Source organism: Perca flavescens, chromosome 9 (genome assembly GCF_004354835.1).
Source record: "Perca flavescens isolate YP-PL-M2 chromosome 9, PFLA_1.0, whole genome shotgun sequence".
NCBI classification, from domain to species: Eukaryota; Metazoa; Chordata; class Actinopteri; order Perciformes; family Percidae; genus Perca; species Perca flavescens.
In genome coordinates, this window is record NC_041339.1 from 13860982 (window position 1) to 13885504 (window position 24523).

At 39.1% G+C, this 24523-nt stretch overlaps 4 protein-coding genes across 4 annotated transcripts; all 4 read left to right on the plus strand.

Moving 5' to 3' along the window:
• The first annotated feature begins 1577 nt into the window (after positions 1-1577).
• Positions 1578-2915, plus strand: LOC114561857 (trypsin-3). The gene is made up of 5 exons (XM_028587985.1): positions 1578-1635; positions 1718-1865; positions 2045-2177; positions 2318-2575; positions 2681-2915. The coding sequence occupies exons 1-5, from the start codon at positions 1578-1580 to the stop codon at positions 2837-2839; spliced, it is 756 nt and encodes a 251-aa protein (XP_028443786.1). The 3' UTR covers positions 2840-2915.
• Positions 2916-3758: 843 nt separating this feature from the next.
• LOC114561856 (duodenase-1) lies at positions 3759-5708 on the plus strand. The gene is made up of 5 exons (XM_028587984.1): positions 3759-4195; positions 4284-4431; positions 4539-4677; positions 4970-5203; positions 5300-5708. Exons 1-5 carry the CDS (start codon positions 4066-4068, stop codon positions 5441-5443), a joined length of 795 nt encoding a protein of 264 aa, XP_028443785.1. The 5' UTR covers positions 3759-4065; the 3' UTR covers positions 5444-5708.
• A 6765-nt stretch (positions 5709-12473) lies between these two features.
• On the plus strand, positions 12474-19172 carry LOC114562159 (duodenase-1-like). Its single transcript, XM_028588459.1, has 5 exons — positions 12474-12536; positions 17948-18095; positions 18203-18341; positions 18670-18903; positions 19000-19172. The coding sequence occupies exons 2-5, from the start codon at positions 17995-17997 to the stop codon at positions 19150-19152; spliced, it is 627 nt and encodes a 208-aa protein (XP_028444260.1). The 5' UTR covers positions 12474-12536; positions 17948-17994; the 3' UTR covers positions 19153-19172.
• Positions 19173-21035: 1863 nt separating this feature from the next.
• On the plus strand, positions 21036-23705 carry LOC114561954 (serine protease 57). The gene is made up of 5 exons (XM_028588131.1): positions 21036-21130; positions 21229-21382; positions 21885-22014; positions 22161-22415; positions 23050-23705. Exons 1-5 carry the CDS (start codon positions 21088-21090, stop codon positions 23200-23202), a joined length of 735 nt encoding a protein of 244 aa, XP_028443932.1. The 5' UTR covers positions 21036-21087; the 3' UTR covers positions 23203-23705.
• Positions 23706-24523: the final 818 nt, after the last annotated feature.

Here is a 24523-nt window from a genome sequence, read left to right on the forward strand (position 1 = left end):
CCCCTGAGGGTTTACCCAATTAGTAATCCAGCCTTGGATACAATGATTTTTATTCTTTACAAACGGAACATTAACTAATCTTTTAATCATTTTATTTCACTTTCTACTAAGACATAAAGTTGCAGTTATGGTAATCAGTATTTCCAACTGCTGTACAATATAATTCAAACTTTTTTGTGAAACTTGTTGTTGATGCTGCTTTGCACCATCTGCAGATAAACATGATCGTTGCGATTAAACTACCACATTAGTTTCATAACTGTAACAGGGAGAAATTGTTGCTTCAATCTAAAGCACGGAACTGGTTTCTGTGGTTGATCTGGTCTGTCGCAGAATTCAGAAGTAATGTTTGAGTGGGCTGTTTTACCAAAATCCAAAACAGCCAAATTGTGACGCAGCATAAAATAATTAGTATCTGATATCTTAGCATTAGTAACTAAATGTTCCATTAAATATAAAGACAACAAAGTGTTACTGACTCATCAAATTCACCCACTTTAAGTTGACTTATTATGAACTTAAACAGTGAGGAGAGTGTAAAGTTCTAGAATAAAACTCTGACACAGCAAAGTAGCTTTTAGACTCTTCAGTGAACTTATTAAGCTCCATTACAATCGTTTATATTTCTGTCTTGATTTCTGAATACCTTGCTGCTTCTGCAGTCTCAACACGACAATTAAACTAAAGCGCCCCCTTGTGGACTAAATAAAACAATGTCTGCTTACAACCTAAGACACATCACATGGAAATACTAGAACATCATAACATCACATGTTATAAATCATAGAGAGCAATGCAGTAATAAGCAATGAGGAAGGGAGGTCTCAAAGTCAGAATGAACTTAATCAAGAGGCTGAAGGGTCCTGTAGTTTATATGGTATCGATGGTGTGTTGCTGTGTGGAAAGGAATCCGCCGACACTGTTTCTTGATTATAAAGGTTTATTTACATCAAAGGAATTCAGCATCAATTTACAAGTCCTGCAGAGCTCGGAGAGCGACAGCTACCCAGATTCTCAAAAGTCACTCTGGCTTTCTTTGTTTGAACATGGTATATATTCTATAACATATGTAACATAGATGGGGGAGGAAACAATACTTTGACCAATGGCTACAAGCCAACCGGCCTTATTTTGGAGGGGCCATTGATAATGCATCACAGATGTTTTCAAGAGAGGTGTCTTCTGAAAGTAGAGTAAAGTTCATACGAGGTCTCCTGTCGAATCTTAGATACCAGTCCTAAATGTTCAGATAAAGCTCAATACATGTTATATAGAATGATCAGATAAAATAGGATGAAAATACCCCTCAGTCCTAAATGCAAAAGTGAATGATGAATGACATAAAAACTAAGAAGGAGAAAGATTGAATGAATGAATGTGGCAGACTGTGTTAAACGGTTCACATACTGACCATAATGTGTTTCAGACAGCAAACAAGATAATGCACAGATAATGAAAACTGCAGACTTGCAATCGTACATTGCCCAAAGGATGTGGTAAGAGTTTGAGATGAAATGCAAACTACTGTATAAAAGGGTCAACTTGAAACCCCCAAGGAGACAAGTCTGGCTGGCAGCATGCATGCTCTGCACCAGATTCTGCTTTTTCATGTTCTGACATGTCTCGGACGAAACGGTAAGATTACCAATCTCGTTATTATTCATCCAACCTTTTAATGGAACATTTACCTGATTTTGATTATACTTTTATTTTACAGCACATGGAAGTGTAATCATACACGGGAAAAAAGTCCCGCAGAATTCAATGCTGTATATGGCCTCGGTGCAGAACTCCAAACATCATGTATGTGGAGGATTCCTCATCAGTGAAAACTTTGTGCTCACTGCTGCACACTGTGATGATGAGTAAGTTGCTTTCCCTCTTTCAGCAATCTTTGATTTGTGTAATTAGAAATAATAATGAAAAAAAAAAACTAATATTTAGCAAAAAAAATGCATCAGTTTTTGCATTTTAATTTGTGTGATTTGATTTGTCGGCACAACTTAAGAAACTACTGACAACCTCTCTATGATCATTCAATCAGAGAACCAACAAGTGTGGTTCTTGGCACCCACGATATCACAAAGGCTGATGACTCAATGAGGTACAGTATAACGAAATTCAAGCATCCGCACTATAAAGGTGTCTCATATGGGAATGACCTCATGCTCCTCAAAGTAAGTAGATATTTAATTTTCATTATCAGCTCCAACTTCCAGCCATTGTTTGTTAAATTAAAGTCTGATGAATTAAAAGAAGTTAGTTATGAAATTAGACATTGTATTCATTTTTACTTTCTGACTTTGTGTGTCTCCAGCTGTCTAGGAGCATTGGACTGAACGACAGAGTACAACAAATTCCACTTCCCAAAGATGAAAAGAACATGACAGAAAACGTAGAGTGTAGTGTAGCTGGATGGGGTTATACTGAAACTAGTCCATTGAGAATAGTTGATGAGCTGAGAGTGGCGAATGTGTCCATCATTAACCAGGACATTTGTAACAAGACATGGGGTGGTCTTCCTGCCAATGTTATCTGTGCAGGTGGATATAACACAATGAAAGGATTCTGTCAGGTAAGTGTTCTGTGTGTTTATAGAAAATGTCAGTTGGTATAGAAATGCTACAAATATCTCAAACCAAATAATAAATAAAGAAATAAACACTCTTCTTCCTCACAGGGTGATTCTGGCGGTCCTCTGGTGTGCGACGGGCAGGCTGTTGGTGTTGTGTCTTTCAATCACAAGAAAAACTGTAATTACCCACATATTCCCAACGTCTACATGGACATATCAAAATACCTTGGCTGGATCAATGACACTCTCAAAGAGAATAGTTAAATGTAACAATTCAGCATGCTTTTATTATGTATTGTACTGGTTAATTGGCTTTAGAACAGCATTCTACTTCCTGTTGCTGCCTTTAAATCTTGTCTTAAAACTAAAAATCTTTAACAAAGTTTTGCTTTAGCATACATTTATTGTACTATGGAGGTTTTCTGGTGTCTCAGATTGCTCTGTAAGTAAGACGACAATTCAAAATTAAAGTTTATTTCAAATACCAGGTTTAATTTCCTTCTGTAACAATCTCATCAGACCACTCGAGTTGCATTTATATTTTAAGAAACAATACTACTACTACTACTACTACTAATAATAATAATAATAATAATAATAATAATAATAATAATAATGGATTATCTCTTCTGTGGTGTGTCATTTTGAATGAAGGGGAGTGTAAATATTTTAGCAAATTTGGACAACCCATTGGTCTTAATAATGACTTATAGCTCATCTATAAAGCATGTTAGCGTGTTAACCATATCAAATTTGGTTTGGCTATACCGTTAGAAATAAAGCTGCAAAAACTGAGCAAGACACTGTCTTACCCATACCAAGACATGGCTGCACTGACACATAAATAATGTTAGGAATAGAGTTGTTAAAGATATTGGTGATGGGGACACATCCCCTGTGTTCACTCACAAAAAATAAACTGACGGGAAAAACATAGGCAGGAGCAAACTGACGCAGGTACAAACACAAGGCACAGGGAGGAAACACAAGGGCATGGCTACAAAACGATCTGACACAAGACAAGGGGAACACAGAGGCTAAATACATGAGGTGATGGTTAAATCAGAAACAGGTGAGACAACAGGTGAAGCACATCAGGGCGGGGCAGGACAATCAACAAAGGCGGGAAACAAAGCAAAGCTAGACATGACAAGACAGAAGACCAGACTATCAAAATAAAACAGGAAGCAGGACAAACAGACAAAACATGATGTAACCTAAATACAGACACTTGACACAACACCAGGGATAACAGAGACGACAGGAACACAATGCAGAATAACAAAAACGGGAAACAAACACACAAAATACCACTATACACCATATAAATACAAAAATGAATGGGGAATGACATGAAAGAAGAGAACTGTAGTAGTGAGTTCACACATACTAATCACATGATGTATGTGCTGTGCAAAATTGCAAAATTGCATCGCCCATAGGATGTGGCTGGAAGTCAAGATAAAGTAGATGGATATCAACTTGTGAAGATGAAACTCTGCTGTATAAAGAGAATAGACTTGACAGCCTCAATACAACAGGTTGGTCGTCCTGTTGCCATTATGCACCGCCTTTACAAGTTTCTGCTTTTTCATGTTCTGGCATTTCTCGGACGAAACGGTAAGACGAACAATCTGACTACTTGTCTTCATCCTGCAAATGTGATATTTACTCATTTTAACTCCTTTTCATTTTCGTATGTTTTTAGAACTTGGGAGTGCAATCATAGATGGGAAAAAAGCCTTGGAGAAATCAATGCTGTATATGGCCTCAGTGCAGGATTATAATGGTCGACATGTATGTGGAGGATTCCTTGTTAGTAATAACTTTGTGGTCACTGCTGCGCACTGCAATGTGTGAGTTACATTTCCTCTTCCAGCATTCATTTATTCATTTGATGTTGTTTATTGTTGGCACAACTTGAGAAAATCCAATAACAACCTCCCAATTGTTACTTTTTCAGGGAAATGGAAAAAGCCATGGTTGTTCTTGGCACCCACGATCTCAGCCGGGTTGAGAAAACAGTGAAATACATTGACAAGATCTTTAAACACCCATCCTATAAGAGTGACACACGAGAGAATAACATCATGCTCCTCAAAGTAAGTATATATTCATTCAACCAAGTAGTTGACAAGTAGAGCATTTTTAGGGTTGTTAGGTTGGTACAATAGACTCGAAACATATCCGGTGGGGGTAAATGTAAAAAAGGGTCAGTGAAACGCAAAACGGCAAATTATGTCATTTGAACCTAAATAAAAAACCACACAGCACTATTGCAACCAGTGCATATACTGTAACACTTCTAAAAATAACCTTCATTTAAATGATTCATCAGCTCCGATTTCTAGCAATTGTTGTATTTGTACTTTTTTTGATTGTGTGTGTCTCCAGCTGGGTGGGAAGGATAACTGGCACTTTAAAGGACAACCAATTCAACTTCCAACTTCTGAAAAAATCATCAACGACAAGTGCAGTGTAGCAGGATGGGGTTTCACTGAAAGCAATAAGCATACAGTTAATGATCTGAGGGTGGTGGATGTGTGTATCATCAACCAGGACGTCTGTAAGAAGGAATCGTCTGGTCTTCCTGCCAATGTTATCTGTGCAGACAAAGGATTATGTAAGGTATGTTTATTTAAAAAAATGTGGTTTCTCTTCCAAAAATGTATCAACCTCTTACATCCTCTAGAATGAACAACTAAAGATATTTCCTGCTCACAGGGTGATTTGGGTGGTCCCCTGGTGTGCAACGGGACTGCTGTTGGTGTCGCATCTTTCTACAAAAATGAAGTCTGTGATGGTCCCAACGTCTACACGGATATCTCAAAGAGTCTTACCTGGATCAACAAGGTTCTGAAAAAATAATTAAATCTTACACAAAGCTTTGCATCAGCATACTTTAATTGTATTTGGTAGGTGAAGTTGTGCAGGGTTTTTTAACTGCAAAGAGAATTTTTTGGTGCCCCCCAAGGAGGTTTTAGCTATCCCCAAAGGAAAATCACCAGCAACAAAATGGTAAGAACTGGGAATAAAAATAGTAATTCAAATCCTCTCTAAATGTGTTTAAGAGTAATTTCAAATGAAATCAAACAACTGTTGTAGAAGCAGAACATAAACTTGAATATGAATATATCCCGTGATTTATTTAAATATGAATATCATTTTTTTTAAACCAGTTTTGTTAATTGGGGTTTCATTTACTCAAGCACAATATACATTTTTGTTTGTCAAATTGTCAGAATTAACAAATGCATATAGATTTCTGTCAAATAAGGTAACAGACTCATTGCCTTTACAGTATGTAAACCGGCAATGCTTACTGCTGTGTGTATCTGAGTCACTCTGTCAGTGTTTGCTCTTTAACGGAAAGGCAAAATAAAAAAAGAAATGTCTCAACAAATGGTTTTCTCTGTCCTTTATTACAACACACAAATGCTGTTTAAATTCCTTTTAAAATCTGTTTTCCAGGAACCCACAACATGTCTTAGAGTAGGTGTGATGTACAGTAGGATGTAGTAGAGCTGGTGTAACTGGCTTGTGTCGGCAGATGTTCATTCATTTGAGTTGAAGAGGCTTTATTACAGAAAGGCAGATGTTGAGGGATGATAACATGAATACAAAATAATGTGTTAATTAACCTAATTGGAAAAGAAACAAAGCTATTGCAACTCTTTTACTCTTTAACTCATAACCATGACCTCACCATTATTTATTTGATTATATATAGCTCAATGTCTTCTTAGAATAAAGTTAGGCTCAGCTGAAGGGTAATGATAAATGAGAATCAATTAAGAATGAAACAGTCCTGTACAGTCAATGACCTACATTATGACAAAGAAGATCTTGCATTGTGTTCATTTAGGCAAAAGGTAAAGTTTTAAGTGGTATAATCAGTGTTTGGAATAACGGCGTTTAAAAGAACGGCGTTCGGTAACGACATTATTTTTTCAGTAACAGGGTAATCTAACTAATTACTTTTCCCGTCGTTACAACGGCGTTAACGTTACTGGACGTTAAATGCGGTGCGTTACTATGCATTGATTGAATAAACTGTGTAATCCGAACGCATCGCTGGCTCACAGCTAGTGAGGAGGTGGGTTAATAACGAGGTAAGCGATTATGATTGGCTAAGGCAGAGTCATGTTTCATGGTAGCCAAACAGAGCAAGTGTTTTTACACACATGCCAGCACACGCGACACACACGCGACACACACGCGACACACACACACACACACACACACACACACACACACACACACACACACACACACACACACACACACAAACCAGCTAAACAGAGATTTGATGAAGCTGCAGAGATGGCGAGTCAGGAGCAATCCGAACAATCATTTTTCTTTTTATTGCACTATTTGCACATTTACACTGTACATTTAATATTTGATATATTATTACTGTATATTTGTTTTTATTATATATGTTAAAAGTCTTGATAATATATGATGTTGTTTTTATTTGTTGTTTGTGTACCTGGAGTGGTAACAAAAATAATTTCCCCCTGGGATTATTAGGCAAGGCAAGGCAAGGCAGCTTTATTTATATAGCACATTTCAACAACAGGGCAATTCAAAGTGCTTTACATAAAACATTAAAGAGCAGTTAGAAAACAATTAAAAACAATAATAAACAAATTAAAAACATTAAAAGACAAGAATAAAATTGATAGTGCAGTATAAGAATAAAAGTTACTGTGCTGTATAAGAAATTAAACTTAATAAAATAGATTATTTAAAGAAAAGCAACATCAAAAAGATAGGTCTTTAGCTTAGATTTAAAAGAACTGAGAGTTGCAGCGGACCTACAGGTTTCTGGGAGTTTGTTCCAAAGATGTGGAGCATAAAAACTGAATGCTGCTTCCCCCTGTTTAGTTCTGACTCTGGGAACAACAAGTAGACCTGTCCCAGACAACCTGAGAGGTCTGGGTGGGTCATAATGTAGTAGCAGATCAGAAATGTATTTTGGCCCTAAACCGTTTAGTGATTTATAAACTAGTAAAAGTATTTTGAAATCAATTCTTTGAGGCACTGGAAGCCAGTGTAGAGACTTCAGTACTGGAGTGATGTGATCTACTTTCCTGGTTTTAGTGAGGACTCGAGCAGCAGCATTTTGAATCAGCTGCAGTTGTCTGATTGATTTTTTAGGGAGACCTGTAAAGACACCGTTACAGTAGTCAAGTCTACTGAAGATAAAAGCATGGACAAGTTTTTCCAGATCCTGCTGAGACATAAGCCCTTTAACCCTTGATATATTTTTAAGGTGATAATAGGCTGATTTTTTAATTATGTTAAAGTGGCTTTTTAAAAATATTAAAGTATTTCTGATTCTGATTCTGATGAAAAATTGGCATTTTCAAGGTGGAGATATAAGCACTACTTCAAATTAATTGTGGTCAAAGGCAAGAATGTGCATGTAATGTCCTACATTATGTCCAGGAGCGAAGACTTTGTGGACTTCCGTTATAAGCAACTCTAATTTAATGAAGCATCTCACAACGACACACGCATCTACAAAGCTAGTGGCCAAAAACACCGATAGTCTACCTCCACCACAGATGATAGCTCGCCATCCACTAGCAAAGAAGGACTCGGAGCAAAGTTTACTTTTTTTGTGAACAAAACACTTGGAAGTACAAGTTGTTTACTTGACCAGTTGTCTCAGGTTGAGAGAGCTTGATTTCTTTTGCTAGAGTTAAATGCACTTTATATGGTGTAACTGTTTACTTTTCTTACAAAGATAATACTTGAAGTGCAGGATAAACCTCTTGCTGTCTGTTGACGTGCAATAAATATCGAAAGTTATGTACAAACACCTGCTGTTCTACTCATTTCAACTGACTTGTGAAAACTGCTCAAAAAAATCCAAATTCTTTGACATATAGCAACTTTTTTTTTTAACAGTAAAGCAAATAGTTACTTTCCCTGGTAACGAGTTACTTTTATTATAGAGTAATTCAGATACTAACTCAGTTACTTTTTGGAATAAGTAGTGAGTAACTATAACTAATTACTTTTTTAAAGTAACGTTCCCAACACTGGGTATAATACCAGTAATCTTATATGAGCGACATTATATGGTAAGACATGTTGGAGTTTGGTGTCTTTGGTGAACATTGACACTCACATCTTAGGTTGGAAACTGTGGTTACTTTGGTTCAGCTAGTTTGTCACAATTCAGAAATGTGGGCTGTGTCAAGTACATCCCCACTCCCCATCCCCTTCTGACCAAGAACAGATCCACATTCTCTCTTGTACCACAAGCCATCAAAGCCTTAAAGTGCCCATATTAGGAAAAAAATCTAATTTTCTGGGATTTGGGGTTATTTTGTGTCTCTGGTGCTTCCACACGAATACAAACTTTGAAAAAAATCCATCAATGCTGTTTTGAGTGAGATACGGTTTCTGAATGTGTCCTTGCCTTCAGTCTCCGGGTGAGCTGTTCAAAATCTGCACGGCTTTCTACGTCACTAGCCGAAACGAGGTGGCTAACCGCAACCCTTAGCATGCTAGTGTCAGCGTTAGCATGCTAGCTAACGCTAACACTAGCATGCTACCTTGTTCTCAATAGCAAAGCACTGCTACAACACACACAAGTTCACCATAATCTACAAAAGAACTACTTCCATGTGCGCCCTCATTTAGAAGTCTCCCAGCTAATCCTGCCTTGTAACTGACCGAAGTTGGAGAAACAGCCTTTCTTTTACTGTCTATGGAGCTAGCTAGCTGACATCTGATCTACATCTGAGCTACTGCGCATGTGCGAGTGCAATCAATCAAATCAAGCTAAAAAAGAGACAAGGTGAAAAGAGGAGCTGCAGCAGTGAGAGAGAGATGTGCAGTACAACAAAAAGATGGTGTTTTTTGAAAATTAAACCATGTAAACCTATTCTGGTACAAGCTTAAAATACATTACATTCCATTACATGTCATTTAGCTGACGCTTTTATCCAAAGCGACTTACAATTAAGTGATTTCAACTGTGAAGGTTCAAACTCCAGTAAGTGCAAGTACATTAGCTTTAAATAAGCAAAGCTACAAAGAGACATATGAAAGTGCAGGTTCAAGAATTACATTTTTTTTATTATTATTATCCGAGGTGTAGTCGGAAGAGATGTGTTTTTAGCCTTCGGCGGAAGATGTGTAGGCTTTAGGCCATCCTGATGTCGGTGGGGAGCTCGTTCCACCATTTGGGAGCCAGGACAGTGAACAGTCGGGATTTGGTTGAGTGATTAGTTCTCCCTCACTGTGAGGTGGCAGCAAGCAGTTTGGCTAATGCAGAGAGAAGTGAGCGGGTTGGGGTATATGGTTTGACCATGTCCTGGATGTAAGCTGGGGCTGATCCGTTCGTGGCCCTGTATGTAAGTACTAGTGTCTTCAAGCGGATGCGAGCAGCAACTGGTAACCAGTGAAGAGAGCGGAGGAGTGGTGTAGTGTGAGAGAACTTGGGGAGGTTGAAGACAAGTCGAGCTGCTGCGTTCTGAATGAGCTGCAGGGGTTGGATGGCACATGCAGGGAGGTCAATCAGGAGGGAGTTGCAGTAGTCTAGATGTGAGATGACTAGAGCCTGAACCAGAACCTGAGCCGCCTTCTGCGTTAGAAAGGGACGTATCCTTCTGATGTTATGCAGCATGTATCTGCACGATCGGGTGGTTGCAGCAATGTTAGCAGTGAAAGAGAGTTGGTCGTCAAGTGTCACACCCAGGTTTCTAGCAGTTTGGGTGGGGACTACCACAGAGTTGTCAATTGTTTCAGGTGGTGTGTGGACATCCAAGATGAGATGTCAGTTAGACAGGCCGAGATACGTGCTACTACTTGAGTTTCAGACTCAGGAAAGGAGAGAATTAGTTGGGTGTCATCTGCGTAGTTGTGATAAGAAAAGCCGTGCGACTGAACGACAGACCCGAGAGAGTTGGTGTACAGAGAAAAGAGGAGGGGACCCAGGACTGATCCCTGAGGAACCCCAGTTTTGAGTGGGCAAGGATCTGAGCTAGATCCTCTCCAAGTTACCCGGTAGGTTCGGTCTGCCAGGTAAGATGTGAGCAATGAGAGCGCAGAGCACAGATCACAGATCTGGTGGTTCACTGTGGTTCACTGTGTCAAAGGCAGCAGAAAGGTCCAGAAGGATGATGATGGAAGAGAAAGAGGTTGTTCTAGCGATGTGAAGCTGCTCAGTGACAGCAAGGAGGGCAGTTTCTGTTGAGTGACCAGCCTTGAAGCCAGACTGGTGGGGATCAAGAAGGTTTTCTGGTGGAGATAGGTAGAGGGTTGATTATAAATGGCACGCTCAAGAGTCTTAGATAGAAATGGAAGAAGGGAGATGGGTCTATAGTTATTTACATCAGAGGAGTCAAGTGTTGGTTTTTTGAGTAGTGGGGTCCCTCTTGCCTCCTTGAGGGCATTGGGGAAACAGCCAGTTGACAAGGAGATGTTAATGAGATGAGTGAGGAAAGGAAGAAGGTCAGGAGCAATGGACTGGAGAAGGTGAGAAGGGATAGGATCCAGGGGGCAGGTGGTTGGGTGGGAAGAGGTAATCAAAGTAAGAATTTGATGTGGAGATAGAGGGGTGAAAGAGGAAAGAGTACTGGATGTGATGGATGGTAAGGTGATTTCAGAAGGTGTTGTGAGAATGAAGAGCGTATGTCATCTATCTTTTTTACAAAACAGTTGACAAAGTGGGTTAGTAGGAGGGAGGAGGGAGGAGGTGGACTGGGGGAATCCAGCAGGTTAGAGAAGATGGAAAAAAGTTTTGGGGGGTTCGAGAAAGAGGATTCAATTTTGGTTTGATAAAAAGAGCTTTTTGCTGCAGAAATAGAGGCAGCGAAGGAGGAAAGAAGAGACTGATAGGTAAGCAGATCATCTGGGTATTTAGATTTCCGCCACTTCCTTTCCGCTGCCTGTATAGTTGATCTTTCAGCACGTACTGAGTCAGATAACCACGGTGCTGGGGAGGATTTGCGAGCCTGACGTGAAGCAAGAGGGCAGAGAGAGTCGAGAGAGGAGGATAGAGTAGAGAGTAGAGTGTCTGTGGCAGCGTTGGGAGGCATGAGTAAGAAAGAGTCAGATGGAGGGAGGGTTGATAAAGTACATGCCGCCAGAGAAGGAGAGAGTGAACGAATATTACGGCGGACAGGTACGGTGTCTCTTGAGATATGGTTGTGAGCTTGGGAGTGTGGGAGAGAGTAAGAGATGAAGAAATGGTCTGAGGTATGGAGTGGAGTAACAGTGAGGTTGGATGTAGAGCAGTTTCTGGTGAATAGGAGATCTAGGTGGTTTCCAGCATTGTGAGTGGGTGGTGAAGGAGAGAGTGAGAGGGCAAAAGAAGAGAGAAGGTGAAGAAAGGCAGCTGACTTCTCGGTCTGGATTTTGAAGTCTCCCAGAAGTACCAGCGGAGGGCCAGTTTCAGTGATGTTTGAAAGAAGGACATCCAGCTCCTCCAAAACCCCCCCAGAGGACATGGTGGGCGGTAGATAACAATGATGACTAGTTGTACCGGATGCGTTATGGTGACAGCATGAAGTTCAAAAGAGAGTGGAGTGAACTGTGGCAGTGGGTAGAGAGAGAACCTCCACTTGGGGTTAAGGAGTAGGCCTGTACCCCCGCCTCTACCAGTGGGTCTTGGTGTGTAGGTGAAAGAGTAGGCAGAAGAGAGAGCAGCAGGGGTGGATGTGTTGGTCGGTGTGATCCAGGTCTCAGTGAGAGCAAGGAAGTCAAGGGATTTCAGGCTGGCAAGGACAGAGATGAACTCAGTCTTGCGAGTGGCAGACTGGCAGTTCCACAGGCCACCTGCAACAAGGTATTGGGTGTGTGTGGAACGGGTGGGATAGGTAAGAGAGTTGGGGTTGCGGAAATATTGCGAGCTAATGCGTGGTTTGTAGTATCTCCGAGAGGAAACACGGACAGGAATGGAGTAGCAGCACATTTCCGGATAAAGACACCGAGCAGTGTAAGTGAGATATGAGATATCGAGCCCACTTAACTTCCCACTTAGCCTCCCGCGACGACTCCTGCGTAGACTCCTTTGTCTTTGTCCTCCGTGTCTTCGTCCGATGAGGCTGCCGATGAAGCTGCCGCGTCATGCAAATGCCAATATTAAATACAAGGAGGAGATTGTGTTGGCTACAGGTGGGGAGGCCACACCCTGGCTAATCAGTCAAAAGCACCTGAGAGTCATTTAACCTCCACTCCCCAAATTCACATTTCACACTGACTAGTTTCACTTTAAGAAGAACCATTAAATTATGCCTAACAACACAACCAATCCAACAAAAACACACAGCAGCAGTAGAAAGTAGAAAAGTAGAAGAAGCAGCAATAACCCAAATAAAGTAAGTACTTCTAGCAGTCCAGTAGTCAGTTCCTTCAGAAATCAAAATGCACTCAGAAAAAATACAATTATGAACCTGAAAATGAGCATAATATGGGCACTTTAAATCAGTCAAAATAAGCTAGATGTCCAGCTGGCCTGGTCATACCCAAGGGTGTAATGTATTGTAGTGTGTGATGTCTGTTCTTCATGTTATTTCTGTCAGTGTCTGATGTAGGGACTATTTGTTTGTATCATATGTCTGATGTCCTGTCATGAAGTGCCTTGCGACTGTGCCGCAAACCCAACAATAAAGTTATCTACTACTACTACTACAGAACCTTAGTGGTGCGTCTGTATTAACCCATTCTTAAATTACTTCAAATAAAGTTGACTAAATACAGCCATTCCGTGTAAAACAAAACCTAATTTTAAATCCTGTATTATTTTGTTTCCTGCGGTAACATTCTCCATCAAGAGATACAAAATTATATTTAAGTTAATAAAACAAATGCAAAGATTATTTGTATCGTGTTCAGTTGAGCTCAACCGTGTTATTAAAATCTAAAAGTGGCAACAAAGTTTTTTAAACACTTAATACAGTTTTACCGGTGTATTTGAAAATGATTCATTCAATCCCACACAGCTGAGAAACTCACTTGCATGTTAGAGCAGAATTATTCTGTCTGCATGTAAAGTGATGAAAAGAGGAACGTGAAATAACTTGTTTAATGTAACAATCACAGAGCTTTGCTTCAGCATACTTTCATTTGATCTGGGAGGGTAAGTTGTGTCTGAGTGGCTCTGTTTGTGGTTGCTATTTCAATGAACGACAAAATAAATAAAAAAAATTTCTCAATATGAATTAGAACACAGAAATGCTGTTTAAATCCCGTTTAAAAATTGTTTTACAGGAACTTATCCACAGAATGTCTTAGGGTAAGTGTGTTGTACAGTAAGTAGTTTGTAGTAGAGCTACTGTAACTGGCTTGCGTTGGCAGATGTTCATTAATTTGAGTTTAAGAGGTTGGTCTGACTGATTAGAGGGAGCCTCCCCCCCTCATTGGAACTACAGCCGTGCAAGCTGTAGTTCCAATGAGACAACCTGTAGGGGGACCAAAGAGGGGAAAGTTACATGGTGTTGCTTTAAAAAACTGTGTTTCCATAAAGAACTGTCACGAAACGACTTCGGGGCACCTTTAACCAAGTCCAGCTGATCTTGAGTTTAACCTTTCCCTGGATTTTAGGACTTAGAATAAAATCAGGCAATATTAACAATAAATAAATAAAAATGGAAATTACATTTAAAAAATATTTTTAAAAGTTTTGCCTTAGCATACATTTATTGTACTATGGAGGTTTTGTGGTGTCTCAGATTGCTATGTCAGTACGACGACAATTCAAAATAAAAGTTTATTTCAAATACCATGTTTAATTTCCTTCTGTAACAATCTCATCAGACCACTCAAGTTGCATTTATATTTTAAGAAAGAATAATAACACTAATACTACTACCACTACTACTACTGTCATGACTCCAGCATCTTGAGCCTGTTTTGCCTGTGTTTGGTTTTTGCTCTAACCTGAAGTCTGTTTGTCCTGAGTTTTCCTGAACACATCCCTGCTGATTCTCTAACTACGCACACCTGCTGTTGTGTGCAATCTGCACACCCGGTCCTGATTATCACCTCTGCACCATATAAGCCGTGACATCCATTCCCTGCCGGATTGTTAACCAGTATGTTTAGCGCTCGTATCATGCCTTAAGTTTTGGAAAGTTTTTTGCTGTTTCGTCACATTGTCCGTTACAGAGCGCAGGAGGAGGAGATGGCCCGACTGCATGGAATACAGGATATCATCAAATACCCAACCATTAGATAACGGCAGAACACAGTGTAAATAACTAAATATCTATCTTTAAAACTATGCATATATCATCAAATGTCAAAGTCTGAAAATACAGACATTAAAGTGATGGTTCGGAGTAATTTACCCTAGGGTCATTTGCACCATGACCTCGAGCCAAACACCCCCCCAGAAGTTTTTTTTCACCTGGGTCTAACATTGGGCGAGTTAGCGTAGAGTAGCGTTAGCAGCTGGGGCTAATGGACCCACGTTTGTATCTCATAAATGACCCCACTAATAATGCCCGAAATGATACCAAAGGTCTACACTAGTACAAATAGGTTATGCACTCATAAAACGATGGATTGGAAAGTTTATAAGTACACCAGAAGTTTATGAACACTTGCCTGCTCTCTTCTGCTCTCTGTTGCTGCCGGAACTGTGCCATCCCGGTCCAAATACAGGTCCTCGCCACTCTGGGGGCAACCGGCTGTTTCCAGAGGGAAATGGTTGACAGCTAAGTGCTGTTTTTTATAAATATTATATACAGTATAATCTTCAACTTTATCACTAAGGCTTGTTTGGATATAATATATAGTTCTGTTAAATCTTATACGTCTGGTATATCGAAGCTGTCCCCGAGTGCCGTAATGCTTGCCGTTTTGTTTGTTTTGTTTGTTTATTTAGGATCCTCATTAGCTCCTGCATTGCAGGTGCTATTCTTCCTGAGGTCCTTACAACTCACTTGTAAATGTGGCAATGCAATAATACATACTCATAACATCATAAACAAATGAAAAATAAAAATGTTAAAACAAAAAGTAAACATACACTATAATTTCTTGACGAAATGACAAAATACACACACATAAGACAAGGACCGACACATAGCTCCACCAGTGCAGTTATCGAGCATTACTTACTTTTAGGTTGAACAACTTTTTTTAAACAGGTACATCCACATACTATCGTACTAAAACATGGCTTTCCTCCTCTCTGGACACATCTCACAATTGAACAAACATGCATATATTTTGTTAAACCTCAACCAATGTTGTTTCTTTGTCTACTCAACTTCTTTAAACAATAGATATGTTTTAACTAAACTTTTAAATCTCCTTTTACTGCTTTCTTGTGTTATTTGTTCAGGTTACACATTCCATTCTTGCATTGCTCTATACATGACCATACGTTTAACAGTATTAGTCTTTGCTTTTGTTAAAGTTAAGTTACCTCTTGTGGCATGTCTAGTCGCCTTGTCGTGTATATCTAAACTGAAAGGTAATTTATTATACAAAATAGATGGTTTCTTTGTAACAAGAATATTCCTAAAAAAAATAAAAATGATCTATTTCTTACAAATAACCAACATAAACATTTGTGCATTGTAACAACATTTGTCCGATATCCACACCTAAGCGCTAAAGGCGCGGCTCTATTTTGAACCATTTGCAATTTAGTTATTTTTTCTTGAGTTGCATTAGACCATACCACTGAACAATAGTCAAGATTAGACAATATTAAAGCTTTAACTACTACTTTGATTGAGCTTTGTGACAAATATGGTGCACATCTTTTAACAACAGAAACATCACTTCCCATCTTAACAACCATGTTATTTATATTTGTTTTGGACATATTAATAAAGGTAGTCTATAGATCAGGGTTCCATACACTGTGCAAGGACAGGCCGAAATTATAATTCAATTTGCAGCAATTCCTGAACGTCTGAGAAGTGTTTAGCTTTTTCTCTGCCAGTCATCATGATACGGTGTAACAACACCGTATGCCAGTGTCATTCATACACTGATCAGCATTCACGAGGTGCTTTGCATTGACTATTTATGGTTAAAAATGGGCGTGCACAGGGCGGGATAAGAGGCTGATCCACGTAAGCACGCTTGTAGGTAATCTCTGATTTATAAAGGGAACATTGCTTACAGGTGTGCGTACACACGGTTTTATAAATCTGACTTTTTTTTGGCATACGCCATTTTAGGCTTTTGGGCGTACGTACACTTATAGTAAGGATCCTATGCACAGTTTTATAAATGAGACCCCAGGATTGTCATTCACACCTGCCTGGCTGTCAACTTCACAGTTGCATTCTTGGATCTGCACAAACCCTCCAGCCTTCCTGCTTCACCCACTGCCAACCATCTGGACTTACCCGCTTCAGTATTAATATTCCAAATAAATACTCACCTTGTTATTCAAACTTACCTTGTCCTGGTCTGCTTCTGGGTTCCAGCACTAGACAAATTGTGACAACTACAACTACTACTACTACTACTAATAATAATAATAATAATAATAATAACAATAATAATCAGAATGGATTAACTCTTCTGTGGTATGTCATTTTGAATGAAGGGGAGTGTAAACATTTTAGCAAATCTGGACAACCCATTGGTCTTAATAATGACTTATAGCTCATCTATACAGCATGATAGCGTGCTAGCATGTCAAATTTGGTTTGGCTATACCATTAGAAATAAAACTGCAAAAACTGAGCAAGACACTGTCTTACCCATACCAAGACATGGCTGCACTGACACATAAATAATGTTAGGAATAGAGTTGTTAAAGATATTGGTGATGGGGACACATCCCCTGTGTTCAGTCTGTCCAAAGTCTCAAGCTCAACGCAGGTCACCCTTCATTAATAGATTTAGTTCTGAAGCCCTGCAGTCTGATTTTGTTCCATCAATGTTCCCTGGTTCAAGCTGGATGTGGATGCCACATCCTGGTAGGACGAAACAGAGAGGACTGCTTGGTGAGCAGCAGCCCTATTGAATGTGTTAATATAACATTTAATATGAATACAAAAATGAATGGGGAATGACATGAAAGAAGAGTAGGAACTGTAGGAGTGAGTTCACACATACTAATCACATGATGTATGTGCTGTGCAAAATTGCAAAATTGCATCGCCCTTAGGATGTGGCTGGAAGTCAAGATAAAGTAGATGGATATCAACTTGTGAAGATGAAACTCTGCTGTATAAAGAGAATAGACTTGACAGCCTTAATACAACAGGTTGGTCGTCCTGTTGCCATTATGCACCGCCTTTACAAGTTTCTGCTTTTTCATGTTCTGGCATTTCTCGGACAAAGCGGTAAGACGCACAATCTGACTACTTGTCTTCATCCTGCAAATGTGATATTTACTCATTTTAACTCCTTTTCATTTTCTTATGTTTTTAGAACTTGGGAGTGCAATCATAGATGGGGAAAAAGCCTCGGAGAAATCAATGCTGTATATGGCCTCAGTGCAGGATGATAATGGTTGGCATGTATGTGGAGGATTCCTTGTCAGTAAAGATTTTGTGGTCACTGCTGCGCACTGTGATGTGTGAGTTACATTTCCTTTTCCAGCATTCATTTATTCATTTGATGTTGTTTATTGTTGGCACAACTTGAGAGAATCCGATAACAACCTCCCAATTGTTACTTTTTCAGGAAAAGGGAAACAGCAAAGGTTGTTCTTGGCACCCACGATCTCAGCCGGGTTGAGAAAACAGAGAAATACATTGCAAATATCTGCAAACACCCATTCTATAAGAGTGACACACAAGAGAATAACATCATGCTCCTCAAAGTAAGTATATATTCATTCAACCAAGTTGACGAGTAGAGCATTTTTAGGTTGTTAGGTTGGTACAATAGATTCAACACTTGAAACATTTCCGGTGGGGGTAAATGTAAAAAGGGGTCAGTGAAACTGTATCAAATTAAAATGTCCCTGAAATGCAAAACGGCAAATTATGTAATTTGAACCTTAAAAAAAAAACACACAGCACTATCGCAAACAGTGCATATACTGTAACACTGCTAACAATAACCTTCATTTAAATGATTCATCAGCTCCGATTTCTTGCAATTGTTTAACTAAAGTCTTCATTTTAACTTTTTGTGTGTGTCTCCAGCTGGGTGGGAAGGATAACTGGCACTTTAAAGGACAACCAATTCAACTTCCAACTTCTGAAATAAACATCAACAAAAAGTGCAGTGTAGCAGGATGGGGTTTCACTGAAAGCAATAAGCATACAGTTAATGATCTGAGGGTGGTGGATGTGTCTATCATCAACCAGGACGTCTGTAAGAAGGAATCGTCTGGTCTTCCTGCCAATGTTATCTGTGCAGACAAAGGATTATGTAAGGTATGTTTATTTAAAAAAATGTGGTTTCTCTTCCAAAAATGTATCAACCTCTTACATCCTCTAGAATGAACAACTAAAGATATTTCCTGCTCACAGGGTGACTTGGGTGGTCCCCTGGTGTGCAACGGGACTGCTGTTGGTGTCGCATCTTTCTACAAAAATGAAGTCTGTGATGGTCCCAACGTCTACACGGATATCTCAAAGAGTCTTACCTGGATCAACAAGGTTCTGAAACAAAATGATTGTTAAATCTTACACAAAGCTTTGCTTCAGCATATTTTAATTGTATTTGGGAGTGGGGAGTTGTGCAGCGTTTTTTACCTGCAAAGAGATTTTTTTGGTGCCCCCCAAGGAGGTTTTAGCTATCCCGAAAGGAAAATCACCAGCAACAAAATGGTAAGAACTGGGAATAAAAATAGTAATTCAAATCCTCTCTAAATGTGTTTAAGAGTAATTTCAAATGAAATCAAACAACCGTTGAACAAGCAGAACATAAACTTGAATAGGAATATATCACTGTGATTTATTTAAATATTAATATCATTTTTTCTAAAACAATTTTCTTAATTGGGGTTTCATTTACTCAAGCATAATATACATTTTTGTTTTTCAAATTGTCAGAAATAACAGGCAAAAGCATATAGATTTCTGTCAAATAAGGTAACAGACTCATTGCTTTTACTGTATGTAAACCGGTAATGCTTACTGTTGTGTGTGTCTGAGTCGCTCTGTCAGTGTTTGCTCTTTAACAGAAAGGCAAAATAAAGAAAGAAATGTCTCAACAAATGGTTTTCTCTGTCCTTTATTACAACACACAAATGCTGTTTAAATTCCTTTTAAAATCTGTTTTCCAGGAACCCACAACACGTCTTAGAGTACCAGTTTTAATGTATTTATTTTATCCAGAGGCCATTTCAGTTGAAAAAAAGGTCAAAGTCAGCCACTTCAGCCACTGTGTGCGTACGTCTCTAGCCTGAAGTATCCCCCCCAGTGCACGAGATTCATTTTCATGACACTTCACTCAAAGACATGTGAAAACACAGATCTTGCATTGTGTTTATTCAGGCAAAAGGAAAAGTTGTAAATGGTATAAAACCAGTAATATTAAAAAAGAATTTAGAATTATGACAATTATAATAATTCTATTATGAGCGACATTATATGATAAGACATGTTGGAGCTTGGTGTCTTTGGTGAACATCAACACTCACATCTTAGGTTGGAAACTGTGGTTACTGTGGTTCAGCTAGTTTGTCACAATTCAAAGCAATATGAGCTGTGTGTCTAGTACATCCCCACCAAAGAGCCTTAGTGTTGCGTCTGTGTTATCTCCTTCTTACATTCCTCTAAATAAAGTTGACTAAATACAGCCATTCCGTGTAAAAACAAAACCTAATTTTAAATCCTGTATTATTTTGTTTCCTGCGGTAAAATTCTCCATCAAGAGATACAAAATGGTATTTAAGTTAATAAAACAATGCAAATGGTCTTTGTCTATTGTTCATTAAACTTCAGTGTTATTAAAATCTAAAAATGGCAAAGACTTGCTTAAACATTTAATACAGTTTTACCGGTGTATTTGGAAAATGATCCATTCAATCCCACACAGCTGAGAAACTCAGTTGCATGTTAGAGCAGAATTATTCTGTCTGCATTAGACAAAACCACATTCTTTCGTAAGAGGACTTTTTTTTTGACACAAACGTGATGTAAACTGATGAAAAGGGGAAATAACTAATTTTGCAAGATTTTAATCTAAGCACTAATTGAGGATTAAACCACAACCTTACAACAATCCCCCCCACATACACACATAATGGCAACTTGGTGTTTTTTAGACAATGCAGACTTTAACTACCATTTGTCAAAAAACGTTTACCTTTGCTATGTCTAACTTTGGGTCGATCGTTAGACATGATTTGTGTGAGAGACACATATGGCAGTGTGAGCCCTCAGAGAATTTTGGGCCTCAGTATAGCCGTTACAACAGCAACGGTTTCTTGCATCAATAATGAAACCCTGTTTTGAAACCATATCTTTTTGTTACCCCACCAACAACTTCTCAGAAAGCTCAACAGCATGTTGGCAAACACACTGAAGCAACAAAGACCACAAAATAAGCAAGACCTATCTTCTCTAAGAATTTAAAACGGTACGTTGAGGGTGAGGATTTGACCAGAGGCCATGGCAACCAGCTACATACTACTGTTGTTCTTTGTCCTAAATGGTAAGCTATCTATACAAGACATATACATCTGCATTTACTACAAACCGAAAAATAACTTGGATGAAGATTAGCAAATAATGACTGGTTTTGTGCTTCAGGAGCCGATGGTACTCATATTGTCGGGGGCAGAGATTCTGTCCCCCAATCGCGCCCCTACATGGCCTCGCTGCAGGTCCAAGGAAGCCACAACTGTGGGGGAGCCCTGGTGAGACAGGACTTTGTGCTCACAGCAGCACATTGTCAGATACCCATGTAAGAATTCAAAAACGAACCAATATCCTTTTCCTATTTTCATTGCCGCCGCTTGTTTCTTACATGTCAGTTCGGTATGAAAATCAACGTGCAGGGAGGTTTCCAGTTTTCCAAATTTGCCAATGCATCATAGTAAACATTGCATTTTTGTATTTATTTCTTTGTCAAACTAAAGTCACAAGCAGAACAATTTTTTTTCTTGGTACAGTCAGGGTCCAGGGATGCTCTCTTTGACAAAAAATAAAGGCAGTAAAATGTTCACTTTGGTGAAGTACCGTACAAGTCTCTGCAAGGTGTTTGTTGCACTGTACAGAAATTAATGGAAAGCACTGATTTGTAGATAGAAAATAGGAAAAACTTATTAAATCATGCTTTGAAAGTTCTCAGAATGTTTTCTCTATACAGACACAGCGACCAATGTGGAAAATGATTTATGTCAAGGGAGGTTGTTAGTCTTAAAATCTAATCTGGCGTCCAGTCATCATTCAATTGTGATTTCTAGACCATACACAGTAGTACTTGGAGCTGATTCCCTGACCGCTAATGAGCCTACAAAGCAGGAGTTCAGTGCAATCAAATCCATTCCACATCCCAACTATGATGGACATGGAAATGATATCATGCTCCTGAAGGTAAGGGTGGATTGTTGCTTACTACACTGTCAGATTTTAAGAAGAATTATCTTCATTACTGTTTCTAGTTGGAACAAAATGTGATGTTACAATTACACAAATCTAACACAGCTAACATTTTTCTTTCATTAATCTGCTTGTCTCAGCTCGACCGTAGCGCCCAACTGACTGAAGCAGTGCAGCTGATTCCTCTGAAAACAAGCAGGCTGAATACATCTAGTCGGTGCATCACAGCTGGCTGGGGGGATATAAATGATAACGGTACCTTAGCAATCAGGCTTCAGGAAGTCAACGTAACCACCCTGCCACAGAAAACATGTCGCAGGAGATGGGGAATGGTTCCTATCACCAGGACTATGGTTTGTGGCGTCGGGGCCCGCGGCTTTCAAGGCTTCTGCTCGGTAAGAGAATACACTGGCAAGACATGGATCAGGCACTCATACCAACCTTTGAAGGAGTTGTCTTTAGTGTGTATAATGTTGGAGACACACTAAACATCTTCTTAAAAACCTGAGATTATTTTGTCAATAGAAAGATCTTTCTTTTTTTTTCCTGTTGCAAAATGATGCCACCGTAATTTTAGGTGTGCAGTAAGCAACTAATACTGAGCACAGAAAGAAAAAAACCTAAGTAGTTTTATATTTTTGTTAGTTACAGAGTTTATTTTTGTTTCCCCTGATTGCAAAGACTTGGGAGAACTATTTTCAAAAACCAAAAGTCTTAGTCATTATTGTTCTCTGTGTGATTTCAATACATTTCTGTGAGATTTCATTCCCGTTTAGTCTTTTCTTTTGTCTATAGAGTCATTTAACAATGTATACATTTATGTGGCATCCCTGCAGCATAAATATCCTGATAGCGCAGGTTCTCCTGAAAGAAATGCTGTATATAACTTGATTGTGCAAAACAGGGTCAAGGTTATACAAGCATTATTACACAAGGAGACCAGGCTAATCAAAGATGGGGGGAAATAGCTTAGACCTCAGAGAAGACAACGTACACCCTCTGTTAAGTGTCTGATCTTTTCTGTTAAAGGGGGATTCAGGTGGTCCGTTGGTGTGTGATGGAGCTGCTGCAGGTGTCGTCTCCTTCTCCGGCCAGCTATGCGGAAACCCCAAGACCCCTGATGTCTACACACGTGTATCATCCTTCAGAGAATGGATTACAAGCGTGTTGAACAACAATTAGGCAAATTAGATGAAATGGTAATGTGTCAATATGCTCAATTAGGATGTAATTTTTAAAGCAAGGCTCTTTGTGATATTCAAACATGTGGTGTAATGTTGTTAAATATCTGCTTATGGTGTTTGTTCAGATGAGGTGATAAATTATGTTTTTGTCACCACCACTTGTCATCTTTTGTATTCGTTATACAGTATGCATTGCAATAGGTCAGACAAAACTCTTCAAAACAAACACAACTTTTCATTCTAAAGATTCAAAGTACACTGAGTTGAATGTAATAATGAAATGAAAAAGTAAGGCACATTCCCATGCACTCACTCACTTTTGTTACACCCACTTTGTTTCTTGTATTAAACAATGGGTCGAACAGTGACAGCACCATAAAACCTATCATTACAGCATTGGAGAAAAAAATATTTTATGTGTCAACGTTTTGTTTGTGTTTGCATATTTAGTAGGTAGCTTCATTCTTGCAGCATAAATGTAATAGTTTCATTTAATTAACAATAAAGGTGGTTGGACAGCTGAACACGCTTGGCATTCAGTTGAACTACAAGTCTGCTCTGGTATATTGCCATTTCTTTAAACCAATCACAGTCGTCATGGGCAGTGATAAGCTCCGCACAGAGACAATGCATAATAGCCCCAGGAAGGAACTTGTTTTGGTGGAACGTCTACGTTCAAAAGTTGTTTTAGTCATGGGAGAGAAAACTCAGATTGGACAGATAGTCTAGCTAGCTGTCTGGATTTATCCTGCAGAGATCTGAGGAGCAGTTTACCATAGTCCTCATAAATCCACCAGAGCTTAAAATTCCAACACAGAGGAAGCAGAAGTATACAGACATCAGCGAAAAGACCTGCATCCGGCGGAATTTCCTGCGGCACCTGAACAATCCCAGAAGTGGAACGTTGTGGATATAGACTATGTGCAACTTGTAAACTGCAACGGGAATATGCAACTTTATAATGTAATTAGTAACTTAACATAATGATAATATAGGTTCAGGTGATAGTGGTGCATTGAAATATGCTGTTTTCTGTAAGGTGTCAGTTGGGACAAAGTATGAATACCTTTCTGTAAAGGCAGGTTGCACATGCTCATCTGATATTCCCAATTATTTGCCCATATTCACTAACCCTGAATGCTAGGCGAGCTGTCCAGTGGTCCTTTAGATTTATGATGAACCTGGTACTGATTTTCTTTCAGTTAATATTTCAAAATCTATTTGCAACTGTACATGCAGACTGGAAAAATGCATATAGTTTGTGCATCCTAATGTTTTAGGTTGGAATTTGACCTAATATTTCACAAAGATGGAAAGGC